General features: G+C 37.4%; 1 protein-coding gene across 1 annotated transcript in view; it reads right to left on the bottom strand.

Annotated features, from left to right (window-relative positions):
• Window positions 1-14,248, bottom strand: part of gba2 (glucosidase, beta (bile acid) 2) — a 20,061-nt gene continuing 5,813 nt past the window's right edge. The window contains exons 3-17 of the mRNA XM_052147213.1: window positions 13,608-13,699; window positions 13,408-13,523; window positions 12,889-13,107; window positions 11,753-11,992; window positions 9,402-9,658; window positions 8,330-8,455; window positions 7,045-7,229; window positions 6,660-6,764; window positions 6,453-6,560; window positions 3,868-4,019; window positions 3,670-3,776; window positions 3,284-3,426; window positions 1,850-1,965; window positions 1,266-1,457; window positions 1-1,099 (exon numbers count right to left, since the gene is read on the bottom strand). Coding sequence (XP_052003173.1) covers window positions 875-1,099; window positions 1,266-1,457; window positions 1,850-1,965; window positions 3,284-3,426; window positions 3,670-3,776; window positions 3,868-4,019; window positions 6,453-6,560; window positions 6,660-6,764; window positions 7,045-7,229; window positions 8,330-8,455; window positions 9,402-9,658; window positions 11,753-11,992; window positions 12,889-13,107; window positions 13,408-13,523; window positions 13,608-13,699 — 2,383 coding nt within the window. The 3' untranslated portion in view covers window positions 1-874. The remainder of the gene's footprint in view (window positions 1,100-1,265; window positions 1,458-1,849; window positions 1,966-3,283; window positions 3,427-3,669; window positions 3,777-3,867; window positions 4,020-6,452; window positions 6,561-6,659; window positions 6,765-7,044; window positions 7,230-8,329; window positions 8,456-9,401; window positions 9,659-11,752; window positions 11,993-12,888; window positions 13,108-13,407; window positions 13,524-13,607; window positions 13,700-14,248) is intronic.

Here is a 14,248-nt window from a genome sequence, read left to right as displayed (position 1 = left end):
TCATAAACATTTATTAATTTATATATACACATCTATTATACTTTTGAAGAACAATTTACAGTACTGACTTGTCAAAGCCTCAGACAGATGCTAGATTACAAATACAAGTGAGGGAAAAAAAAATATCTGTAAAAAAAAACTTTGTGCACTCTACACAGCATTCCCAATTGAAAAAACAAAACAAAAACGGCAACACTTTACAATAAGTTTCCATTTGTTAACAACATTAGTTAACATGAACTAACAATGATCAATACTTTTAAAGCCTTTACTAATACTGGTTTTAAATCAAAAGTTGTATATGTTAACATTGGTTAATTAAGTAACGTAAACTAAAAATTAACAAGTGTATTTTAATAATAGATAAAAATAAGATAATAAATGCTGGGAAAAATCTATTGTTCATTGTTTGTTCTTGACACCTAACACATTAACTAATATTAACAAATTAAACCTTATTGTGAAGTGTGACCAAATATACAGCGAAATTACATGTCAATGAATCATTCTCTAACTATTTGATTCCCAAATATACAGACATTGTCAATGGACCGACACCTAAAATTATAATGAAAACGGCGTTTGTCAGTCTACTGCAACAGAGCCTGTAAAGCCAAGTTTACACTTCCAGTTGTAAAACTAATCTATGATTACATCTGCTACATGAACTGTGGTTAAGCTTATGTACATTTTCAGTGGAAAGAAGTCAGTTTTACGGAACATTTGAAAATGTATTAAGGTATCTTTCTGTGTGTAGCAACAGTGCATGTATGAACTAGGAATTTAATCCATAAAGAAAGGCCTTCTGCAGTTTTTTTAAAAGTTCACGTCATTATGCATGCTTTAGAAAGTGCAAGTTCCCTTTAGCAGAACTCTAAGACTCCAACTCAGTCTTGTCTTTTTCTGTGGTTTTGGTGTGGTTTGGTTGATTGTTCAGTGCAAGTTGCATTGCCCAGATACTCAGAGGCCTCATATAAGCTAGAGAGCGGTAGATGCCTTTCTCGCAGTATGCTTCAGGAGTCTGGAAGGCCATTCCCAAACGCTCCCAAACAGCACGATAACAGCCTTCCGCAGTTCTTAGTCCCTCTTCCACCATGCCCTGGGGAGAAAAACATGGACAGAAATGTATTAGGAGATTAGAATGACACATATGATGACAATTGGTGTTTGGAAAGAAAATTCATGAAATGTTTCTAGAATTCGTATACATTTTGACATGAAATGTAAAGATTTTCTTCATGTATGGCAATATACGTCTGTCTTACCTCATGTATCATTGTAGCTGCCAATCCGTACACCACACCCACCCACACCTCATCTGATTGGACACTGGAACTATCAGGTATGCCCTCTGGCCTCATCCCGTTGACTGCACCCATCTGCCCACCTGCAAAGCTCATAACATTGAGGTCAAACACTGACTTCAATGCACTACGGATTTTCTCCTCGGGAAAGGCCTACACAGAGAAATGGATATTGAAAATAATGACAAAGTTAGTTGGTTTGTTTAACTCGCCAGGGTAATCTACTCTTCTTCCAGAAAAGTGACTCACTTCTGGACTACGATTTAGGATGCTGACATAGAGGGCAGGAGCCTAGGAGGTCATTGAGACCTAATGTGTTTTGCCCTAAAAATGTTAGGTGAATAACACCGAATGTAGCTGGCTCCAGATGCATTTTTAATAGTTAAAGATATTTTTAACTTGACACATTGTATAACAAACGCATCCGTTGCTGCATGAGAGGTTGAAAAAACATTGAGACGTGCTGCAATGTTCAAACATGTTTACATAAAAAAACCCTACTTATTTTCAATGTAAAGTTATTCTAGAACATTTCCCTTACTGACCTGGAATTCACCATCCCCGAGCCCAGATGCTCTCAGGAACCAATGGCCTGCACACTGGTCAGACATTACACTGTTTGACAGGTTCCGTCCACTGCTGTCATAGTTGTAGTACTTACCTAATAGAGAAGGATAACGGCATTTCATAGTAAAAAAACATGTCATATTCTTTTCTCAGATGAGATTTCAGTATGGAAACAGATCTAATACCAGACTTGACCTTTCCAAGTCTAAAAAGGCTATAAATAATTTATTTAAGCATGTGCTTGTTTTTTAAAACAAAATTAGAAAAGTATGACTGGTTAAGCCTTTAAGCTCTGAAGATGTTTTTAAAGATTTCCTGTTTCAGAGGCATGTCCAAAACTAAAGGCTAAGAACTAATTTGACATTATGTATCTCAGGATGTAGCTCCAAAAAAACTTTTGTTTTGTTCCCAATCATGTCACCTGTTCCGGAGTAAAATTTTGTGTTGATACGACAAAACAATCTAAAGTTATAGCATTACACAATTAATTTATTCTAGTGTCCAAAAACATCTCTAAACAAATAAAACATAATAATTGTAAATAAGAACTAATTACACATGCAAATACAGCAATCACTAAAGGTATGCTCTCTCCCCAAAGCATGCAGACATGAGTAACAAGATCTAATTCAGTTCCATTCTGTGTCATTTTAGTCATCATTGAAACTGTGTCATGTACTTGGCACCATCTCCTGGTTGCCATATGCAATTAGAGTGAACAATCCTCTCTACCCATTTTTGGATGACTTTCACCTCTGGTTGCAACAATCTGTATCCTAATACGATTGGTTTAGCGTTCCATGACACTGGACAATGTACTACATCAATTCCGATGAAGTCATCTGATCCAGGAAAGCTAACGTGTTTTAATCCAGATAGCACATAATATGTGGTATGCACATTGTGCTTCATGTGGATTATCTAATGATCTATGCAGCCAACTGATTTTTTTATGTTCTGCTCTATTTTTCATGAAGTTATTAGCGAAAACGCAGCTTACAAGCAAATGTAACGTGTGTCAAAGACATGTACTTAGCTTTTACTCACTATATTTTTGTCTGAGTAAAACAAAAATGGTGGTTGTATTCAAATTTTTGAGTGCTTTTCAACAACATATGACACATGGCTATTTGATCAGTTTAATGTTTTTACCAATTACAATAATATGTACAGTGCAAAATACTGTAATTTATAAATTATCAAAAATGAAACACTTCTGATTTGTCAGCAAATTTCAAATCACTTGTTCAGTTTTAGTATTAATGCCTACATGCATTGCAAAGTACAGCTTCTAAACTTTAAAACGATACCTATTTTGTGTTGGTTAATTTGGTCATTTTATTCTCGGCTGGGCAGTCGGCAAACTTAAACGGTTAAAGTAGCATATGATGACTCTGACTTGTCACACTCACCATTCCACAGGAGTTTGTCAAAGGCTGCACTTCCTCGGTCCAAAATATCTCTGTAGCGTTGATATACAGACTCACAATTCAGCAAACGTGCCATTTTACACATCATGCACACTGACGCCAGCCATAAACCTCCACAGTATGCACTGGAACATACACAAAAACATTTTACTTTTGTATTTTGTTGCATAAACACTAGACCTCCATAATTTCTGTAATAATACAGGAATTGTGTGTAGTTTGTTAATGAATATATGTATTTTGAGATAAACCCTAAATGTATATTCAGCTAAATGTGCTGACATAAAAATGATAAAAATAGGTGAGCTATGAACATTCTCATTATTCCAGAATATTGTCCTTATATTTTTTGTTTTCTGAGCACTGACCTGGGTCCTGTCACTGTCCAGCCATCATAAGTCTGGTCTGCATAGCCAGAATTTTCAATCAGCCCATCTCCATCCTTATCAAACTTCAACTCCGTTTCCATGACTGTCTGAATAAGCCAATCAGATTATCACAAGTGATCAGAACATGACCAGTTCACAGTTTCACCTCCAGCCGATATGACGCTCTACACAACTAACCTGGCATATGGGCCACATGTCTTTTAAATACTGATCATCCTGAGTCAGGTAATAGTCTCTGTACACTTGCAGCACAAACTTCAAGTTCAGATCCTTCCAGTCGGCTGTATCGTGGATCAAGTAAGCATTGACGCGAACCCATGGCTCATCATCTGTTTAGAAAATTAAATATGAAACTGTGTAGCACATATGAATTTGGAATTTATGTCATTTGTCAGCAGAATCATTTATCAAACTATATATGCCCTCTCCAGATCACATCATCCTACAGTTTATAACATATTTTTTACTGTGGATGTATGCTCGCTGCAGAGGAAAAAAGGGAGCATTCATTGGAAATCAAGGCAATCGTGGGGCTGCCCGGTGTTTTAATGCTGTTGACGGGATGCACGCTCATTTCATTACATCAACACTGGATAAAAAAAAATTTCATCAACCGAAAAAATATCTATCTATCGGTGTGTGTGTGTGTGTATATACACATACACAAATACACACACAAAATGCATTAAGACCCCTTCATTTTTATCACATTTTGTTATACTACAGCCTTATACTAAAATGCTTTAAATTATTTTACATTATTTTCATGTCAATCTACACTCCATACCCCTTAATAAAAACATTAAAAAAAAAAAAAAAAGATTATTGCTAACTTGAACTTAATTGAAATATCACATTGACCTAGGAATTCAGACCTTTTGCTCTGACACTTGAAATTTAGCTCAGGTGCATTCCATTTTTCTGGATCATCTTTGAGATGATTGGAGTTCACCAGTGGGAAATTCAATTGATTTGACATGATTTGGAAAGGCACACACCTGTCTATATCAAGTCTCACAGCTGAAAATGTATATCAGGGCAAAAACCAAGCCATGAGGTCAAAGGAACTGCCTGCAGAGCTCGGAGACAGGATTATGTCGAGGCACTGATCTGGGGGAAGGCTTCAAATAATTTCGGCTGCACTCTTGGTTCCCAAGAGCACAGTGGTCACCATAATTCTTAAATGGATATCTTAAATTTGGCTGCCCAGCCAAACTGAGCATTCAGGAGAGAAGGGCCTTGGTAAGAGAGGTGACCAAGAACCTGATCGCTCTGGTTGAGCTCAAGAGATCATATGTATGCAGAGATTGCAGAAGGACAAATAATTACAGCAACACTCCACCAATCTGGGCTTTATGGCAGAGTGGCCAGATGGAAAACACATGAAAAAGCACCTAAAAGACTCTCAGACTGTGAGAAACAATATTCTCTGGTCTGATGAAACAAAGATTGAACTGTTTGGCCTCAATTCCAAGCGTCTTGTCACCTGCGCAATACCATCCAACGGTGAAACATGGTGGTGGTAGCATCATGCTGTGGGGGTGTTTTTCAGCGGCAGGGACTGGGGTAATGGTCAGGGTTGAAGTTAAGTTGAATGCAGCAAAATACAGAGATATCCTTAATGAAAACCTGGTCCAGAACACTCATGACCTCAGACTGGACCGAAGATTCACCTTCCAACAGGACAATGACTCCACGCACACAGCCAAGACAATGTAAGTGTGGCTTAGGAACAACTCTGTGAATGTCCTTGAGTGGCCCAGCCAGAGCCTGGACTTGAACCCAATCTAACATCTCTGGAGAGACCTGAAAATGGCAGTCTACCGATTGTCCTCATTCCAACCTGACAGAGCTTGAGAGGATTTGCAGAGAAGAATGGCAGAAAATACACAAATCCAGGTGTGGAAAGCTTGTCGCATCATACCCAAAAATATTTGAGGCTGTAATCGCTGCCAAAGGTGCTTCACCTATGTACTGAGTTAAGGGTCTGAATACTTATGTCAATGTGATATTTCAGTTTTTATTTTTAATACATTTGCAAAATTATCAAAAATCTGGTTTTTGCTTTGTTATTATGGGCTATGGAGTGCAGATTGATATTTAAAAGCATTTTAGCATAAGGCTGCTCCATAACAAAATGTGAAAACAATGAAGGGGTCTGAATACTTTCTACTGTATATATCGTTGTCTGTCTTAGCTGACAAATAGCAGGTCCCTGTCTACCAATCACTGTGGGCGATTTAAGAGAGCGCGTTAATAAAACATGATGTCATCCATAGCAACGAGTTCAACTCTGCATTACCCTTATCTTATGATTTCCTCACTAAAACTTGCTCTTAACTGTTTTGCTGGGAACTCATTGGAGAACTCCTAGTGGCAAGATAAAAATCTTTGATAATACGGGCCCCGTTTCATAAAAATGTATTCTGTCATCATCAGCTACTTTTTCCCCATACAGTAATAGTAGAATATGACCAGTTGCTTTAAATCTCTCTCTTTTAGGACCAACAAAATTGCTAAATATTCTACAGCCATAAGATAGCTTTGTCTGAGAAAGAGGCTAAAAGTAATTATTCAGTAATAATATTATGTTGTATGTAAACATCTTTGAAATTATGCTAAATAGCTCCTTTTGTGTTTCACAGAGAAAAGGTTATATGGGGTTCGACATGATGACAACGTTTCCATTTTTGTGTGAACTATCTCGTAAACTGTTACTTGCTGTAAAAATTTGTGCCTTTATCCTAGTGTGCACAACTTACCAGGGTCTCCAATGTCGTGAGGTACTACACCCCTGGTCTTGACAGGTGAGCATCTGCCATTCATTAGATTTAACCTCTCTGTAGGGTCATGCTGAACAACACTACCAGCTAAATAAAACAGAACAAGAAAGAGTAGAAACGTGATGTTGGGTTATGCAAACAAATAAAGCAAGTCATTTTAAATGGTTATCTGCAAGTTCAGCTCACCAATATCATACTGCAGACTGAGAGCCAACTTGGGCCAGAGCATTATGAGAGCAAATGAAGCATAGAAGTGCACATCATAAGTGTTGTACATCCTGTACTCCTGACCTGGGATCAGACAGCGAGAGAGACACAGAAGAGATGTAACACCAATACACCACATTAGTGAATAACACAATGGGTTGAGGGGCAAAGCATGAGGTGTTTGTTAAATAATCCTTACTATTTAAACTATCACCAGTTGTAAATAAAACTGTTATGGCATAAAAGTTGAAGGCAGTGTATAGTAATCTGTTCAATACACCCAAACAGCCTATAATAAACATGTTCTGAGCACAATCTGAGTTTATTTAATATTCATTTAAATGTTAAATAGTACAGCTCTTACCCTCTAAGTAAGCAAATTGCCCATACTCCTTAACAACCTGGGGCTGAGCTGGAAGCCCCCCATCCTCAGGACGGAGTCCACCACTGATATCACTATCCTCTGGAAGCTCCACCCACACAGTTCCACCATCCACAACAAAGTAGAGCTCATTAAACAGAGCAGACTTATACCAACCAGGAAGAGAACTGAGAAAAAAAAACACAGGGGGTGTAAGTCTATTTATAGAAATATCAGCTATCATCATCAAGTTACTTTTCTCTTAATGTATATTTTATTTGTCTAATTTTGTTCCATACCCGTGTGACTTTCTTTCTTAGGTGGAACAGCAGATGTTTTACTGAATATTGCGAGCTGTCTTTTCAATACAATTGTAGTGAATAGTGCCCCACTTTGAAAAAAGCATCATAAAAATAGTCCATGTGACACCTGTGTCATATACCAAGTATTGAGAGACTTGTCTTGCTATGAGAGAAACTCATTCATAGTAGTAAATGATGGGTAAACTATCCCTTTAACAATATAGAGGGCATTTTCAGAACAGACAAAATGGCAAATTCGGGTTGGTCTTTTACACACATTCTCTCATCATTTACTCACCGTCATGCCATCCCAGATATGTTTGGCTTTCTTCTGCTGAACACAAAGAATATTTTTAGAAGAATAGCTCAGCTCTGTGGGCCCATTCAATGCAAGTGAATGGTGACCAGACCTTTCAAGCTTAAAAATCACAAAGCATAAAGTAATCCAAATGAATTCAGTGGTTAAATCCATATATTCAGAAGCAATATGACAGGTTTGGGTGAGAAACAGATACATATTTAAGACCTTTTTTTTACCATAAATCTCCACATTCATTTTCAGTAAAAGATTAATAGTGGAGATTTATAGAATAAAATTATTGAAATATTGATCTATGGATCTATTTTTGAAGCGATGCATATATTAAACCACTGTCATACGGAATACTTTTATGCAGCCTTTATGTGATTTTTGAGCTTGAAATGTCTGGTCACCATTCATTTGCATTGCATGGACATACAGAGCTGAAATAGTCTTCTAAAAATCTTTGTGTTCAGCAGTAGAAAGAAAGTAATTCGCATCTGGGACTGAGATGGCATGAATGTGAGAAAATGATGTCATTTTTTACATAACAATTTACAAAAGGGGTGATTGTATGCACACGCATTCTTTGTGGTCTAGAGTCACGCAGCTCAATCACAGGCAACTTCATTAACTGACACGATATGCCTCAAATTTTATCATGTGGAAAAACATTTCTGTTTACCGGTCCTGTAGAATGGGCCTCTGCCACTCATCAATGCTCTCCTCCCATTTACTGTAGTGTGTCAGTGCGTAGTGAGACAAAGAGGGGGCCGCATCTCCTTTGCTGCCATTGTAACGTGTGTATCTCCTAAAACAAACACCATATCGTACTATTATTTCTTGGGTGACTGATTCCTCAGGCAACAACACATATCATAGCTATTTATACCTGAAGTTGTAAAGAGTTACTATAGAAAGTACAAAATGTGACCCATCATGATTTGTCTGATATATGCTGAGCACATTTTATGACTGGAACTGAAAAAAAAAAAAAAAAACACAAACAAAAGACTTCCTTATATGTCAAGGAATGGCACATTCTTTTACCACATAAAACCAGAATGCAATGTCAGTGACACCCAGTTTGCATATCCACTAAAGATAAAAGTCCTCACTCTAAACATGCTAACCCTAGTGTGTAGCACAGATAAAAACAATAAAAAATAAAATAAGGAATTAGAGCACGGAAATAATGTAGTGACCAGAAAAAGATTAAACAAATGAAAACTCTCTAATATATAGGATATTACTTGATAGACACTCTATGCCTGGATTACAGCTCTCTTAATTCTGTTCATCAGTTAGGGGCCGTTCGCACTGAACACGTGTTTGGGACTGTCCTCACTGTATTTCAATGGTTTTCCTTTGTACATGTGCTAGATGGATGGCATTCTGCTCCATTTGTTGCACTCCCTCTTGCTATTTTTAGCACAAGGTGGCATTCATAGAAACCTGCTATTTAAGCAGTAATGAAGGAACAGTGTCATAAAGTAGATATTGGGGCCCCCACAAAGGATGAGATGGGGCCCGCCCACAGGTGGTAATGTCACACATGAGCATTTCTATCTGCCGTGAAATAAATACACTGATGAAATAAGACAGTAATTTCTATTCTGTGCCGAACTTATTTCTGTTCACCTTTCTAGATTTTTGCCATTTAGAAAGTCTAAATCCGATTAGCTACAGCAAGTCTACAAGAGGTTAGCACCAGAGATTTCAATTTTGAACTACTCAGTTCATGTGTGTGCACGTACCTGACATGTACTCTCTCTCTCGAGCCAAATGTGATTTTGGGCATATCCCAAGCCAAACTGAACTCCATACTGTTGTGTCCATTATTTGGAACTGAGCAGCTCACAGCAAGGGCTGCTGCTACCTTCTCCCCTTTCTGAGTGGGTGGACTGGAGCCCTCAGGTGAGTCAAGCCGCCCATCAGTGATGAGGTCACTCCACAAAGCACTACAGGTTCCCTTTGGGCTAAACGCTGTTTGGTGACTGATCTCTCGGCCAGCCTATAAAACATCAAGTATAACTAAAAGCACAACATGAAATAAAAACCGAGAAACACAATACGCATGTTCTAAAACCTAGTGAACAAAGGATGTTCCAAATAATTTGCAGCAAAATTATGGTATCTTCTAAGACCAAATTCGAATGGGCTATTCTTGCACTAAAGCATACTAAACACAGCATTAACATTATTTTTAACCTGACATGGCATCTAAAAAATGCAACGCTCCTGTGCTGGACCCTGAAAAATCTCTATACGCAGCACACCAGTCATAAATGTATGTCTAGAACATCCTTACTTTGAATAACAATTAAAAAAACAGTGCATACGGACTAGGGATGTGCATATGTAATCGATTAAATGAGTACTCATCCAGTTTTAAATATTCGGCAGCGTAAAAACTACTTTAATATTGCAATTCGATTTTCTTTTGAACCTTTGCCTGCTTCTATCACTTAAATCTTTACTACTCAATGCATTAGCGCTGTGGATGCATGACAAGGCATGAATAGTTCACCCAACAATTCTTTCATAATTTAAAGGGATAGTTCACCCAAAAATGAAAATTCTCTCATCATTTACTCACACTCATGCCATCCCAAATGTGTATGACTTTCTTCAGCTGAACTCAAAGATTTTTAGAAGAAAATCTCGGCTCTGTAGATCCATACAATGCAAATTAATGGTGAGTAGAAATTTGATGGTCCAAAAGTCAGCATAAAAGTAATCTAGAAGACTCCAGAAGTTAAATCCATGTCATCAGAACTGATATGATAGATGCGGATGAGAAACAGCTAAATATTTAAGTACGTTTTTAACATAAATCTCCACTTTAACGTTTACATTCTTCTTCTTTTGTTTTTGGCGATTCACATTCTTCGTGCTTATTGCCACCTACAGGGCAGGGAGGAGAACTTATAGTAAAAATCATTTAAATATTGATCTGTTTCTCACCCATACCATCATATCGCTTCTGAAGATAAAGATTTAACCACTTAAGTCATATACTTTATACTGCCCTTATGTGAATGGCCACCATTCACTTGAATTGTATGGACCAACTGAGCTGAAATATTCTTCAAAAAATCTTTGTTTGCGTTCAGCAGAAGAAAGAAATTCATACACATCTGGGATGGCATGTGCATAAGTAAATGATGAGAACATTTTCATTTTTAGGTGAACTATCCATTTAAAGTAATTGCATTGTATCAGAAGGCTTGGAATGTTTTTTCTATGTATCACTGTACATTTTTGTGTGTGTGTGTGTCATTTTTGAATCTACATGTTGTTTCTGTATAGAGCTCCTTTTTCATGAGAAACCAGGGTTCAAAGGTTCAAGGTTGAATTTAAATTCAAAATTTTAAGTAATAAATTACTATAAAGTATAGATAAAACTATATTTCCATTTAATTAAAAATGTAATATTTCACCCAGTATTTGTTTCGGCTAAATATGTTTTGGTGCTTATTAGAGCATTGTGTTGTTTATTTAGAAACACATGCTTACGGCAAACATTTCAATCAAAAATCAAATCAAATCACTTTATTGTCACACTACTATGTACACAAGTGCAACAGTAGGTGAAAGTCTTGTAAATTTACAATTTACATTTGTGATGAACTGCGATTGTCGAGTGCACTTAACATAAGGAGCCTGATGTGTGAGGCATGTGTGAGTGAGCGTTAACAAATTTGATGTCCATAAAGTGTGTTTCAGTTAATTATAAGGTTCCATTTTGGTTTGGATGCCACCTCAGAAGGTCATATTTGGGAACAGAGCAAAAAGATTAGTGCCATTAAGATGTTTAAGGTAGGTTTTGAAATCTTTGTTCTAAATAAAACATTACATATGCCAAAACATTCAAAAACTGTATTAACTGTATCTTTGCATAGTTTAGTGAGTTGAACTACAACAATCAGTCACCCTTATAATTCTCTTATTTGCTAAGAGAACATGAGCTTACATAGCACAGTGGGTGTAATGGTGAAACCTATTTGACAAAGTGCTTTTGTTCCTGTACTCCACAGACAAGTTGTTTTCTTGTATTTTTCTACAGGCAAAACCTGTTGTTTATATATTTCCGCAGGTTCATTACCTTTTCTCTTGCAGCCATACACAGAGTGTAAGGGTTAATGGGCGTCTGGTGATGGAGCAAAACTCCAGAGACAGATTCTCCCTCTTTCTCAAGGTGAAATGGTTCATTCCAGTGGCCCCCACTCTTATCGTCTTTATGACCCGACCCATTAACTAGGGTGAACATGATGGAAACATCAAGTGTGTAGTCATTCTTATTCTCAATGTCCCATACAAACACAGCCACAGGAAGACTGGAGTCCTTAAAAAGAGAAAATGGGGAGTTTAGCTTTAAATCTGCTGAGATTGCCAGAACTTTGAGAGGTTACTGTTATTGTTTAAATAGTTTAGCTGTGGATAATGTTTTATCAGTCATTTACATTTACTTTATACAATTGGCAACATTTTGATCTTTTGGGTGGGCAGCAGGTTCTCTTGTTATGTTGTTTGACCAGGGAAGGGAGGGCTTGGTCATTTCACCATACGACCAGGTTGGGGAGAATCAGAAGTTTATGGGGTGCACAAGGAAAATCTACCCCTAACCACCCCTCAGATACCACCATGTTTGTTATGGTCAGGCCCTTCAGTTAATGTTCACATCAACCATCAGAATAGAGAAAAAGTGAGCTCAGTGATTCCGACCGTTGATTGTTGGTGCATTAAAAAAAAAACAGTTATAGAAAAACTCATACCAGCCCATCTGGCACCAACAATCATGCCATGGTTGAAATCACCAAGATCACATTTTTCCTCATTCTGATGGTTGATGTGAACATTAACTGAAGCTCCTGACCTGTGTCTAATTGATTTTATGCATTGATCTGCTGCCACACGATTGTTAGACCATTAGATAAATCGCATCAATAAGTAGGTGTACAGGTATACCTAATAAAGTAGTTGGACAGTGTATAAATTAAAGGTATACATATCCTTATAATGAAGGTTTACATTTCATAAGTTTGTGTGTTCCCTAGGAAACAAACCCATGACCTTGGTTTTGCAAGCATTATGCTTTACCAGTTGAGCCACAGAAAAAAGTATTTTTAAACACAGAACAGCAAATTTGCTAGAAAACAGGACATAGAACTAGTCCAAATTAATACCAAAAAGAATAGAGACAATGTGGTTGAGATTTCACACTTGCTAAGAGCTGGTCACCTTGTAGTCATGGGGGATGACAGGTGACACCTGTCTGCAGGTGAGAGTGACATTCTGACCAGGTAGGTGGTAGACAGTCCAGGCTCGTGGATACAGGGCATGGTAAAAGGCGTATTCACCACAGTAACCCCAGTTCCAACCCTGGAGAGTTGGAGGACGCTCTGTTGACAACACCTGCTGGTATATTGTCTGACCTCCCCTGCGCAGACATACTGTAAACTAGGAGATAGATGGAGTAAAACAAACATAAACTGGGTGAAGGAGAGATCATAATACCTGTATGTATAATAGTACAGATGCATCCATGCCCTTAATAATAACTACCGGTATGTTAGAAATACCAATAAGCTTTAAAAACAAATTACAATAGATTAAATTAGTTACTAATTTCTCCACCAAATATTAAAATCTGAGTTAATACACTTTCATTACACACAAATATTTTAGATCTGTAAACGTGTCTGATTTGATCATGTAATAGAATTCATAAAAGCTTTTGGATTACAACTAGTTCATTACCTGGTTAGCAATAACGGTTTTGTAGTGGTACATTCCAGGGTTCAGTTGCCACCGGCAAAATTCCCCCCTCCATCCACGTGTGATACTACCTCCCCCAATGCCACCGAGTGGAGCACCTGCAGAAAACATGTCAATTTAAAGATGGGTCATTTTAAGAGTTCTGTTATTGACTTGGTGTTTCTGCTCGTCTTTGCTCTTACCATAAATTTGCCTCAGTGGTAAGGCCCGAAACATATCAATAAAAGGAGCTTTCTTCTCAACCTGGGTCTTTTTGTACCACCATCTTAGATACCTGCCCAGACAAACATAAAACAAGGAGTAATTTAATAAACAATAGTTCATATCTCACATTCACTTTGATATCTTTAATAATATCTTAAATATATCTCCCTTACACAGACTTAAATTGGTATTGATGGGTTTTCAATAGTTTTGATCAGTCCTTCTGCCATTTATCAATTACAACTTTAAAGGTGTAATCTACAGGTTTGTGTTCATGTTTGGCTGGCTTTTATTCCTCCTATCAGAGTAGATGCATGAACTTTAACTGCTGGCTCTTCACACCAGTGCTGTCTGTGCCTTGTGTTTTTATTAAAGTGAGTGTAAATCATTTATCAAGAGTTATTCATCTCTTTAAATGTAAAAAACATGTTATGAGAAAAGATTACTGACTGCACCTTCTAGTAATAATGAACCTCTCTTTTTAAAATAGACAAACTAGATTTCCCTTTTGTCACCCACACAAACTACCCCATCAATGTCATTCTTTGTGTGTCTCTTTCAATATCCTGCTGTAAATGCTGCTGCACACACAGCTGTTTTCAGACTTGTGGTACTCACA

Source organism: Xyrauchen texanus, chromosome 2 (assembly GCF_025860055.1).
Source record: "Xyrauchen texanus isolate HMW12.3.18 chromosome 2, RBS_HiC_50CHRs, whole genome shotgun sequence".
Taxonomy (NCBI): domain Eukaryota; kingdom Metazoa; phylum Chordata; class Actinopteri; order Cypriniformes; family Catostomidae; genus Xyrauchen; species Xyrauchen texanus.
Note: the sequence above shows the minus strand (reverse complement) of the source record. Positions and strands in the feature narration are given on the sequence as shown.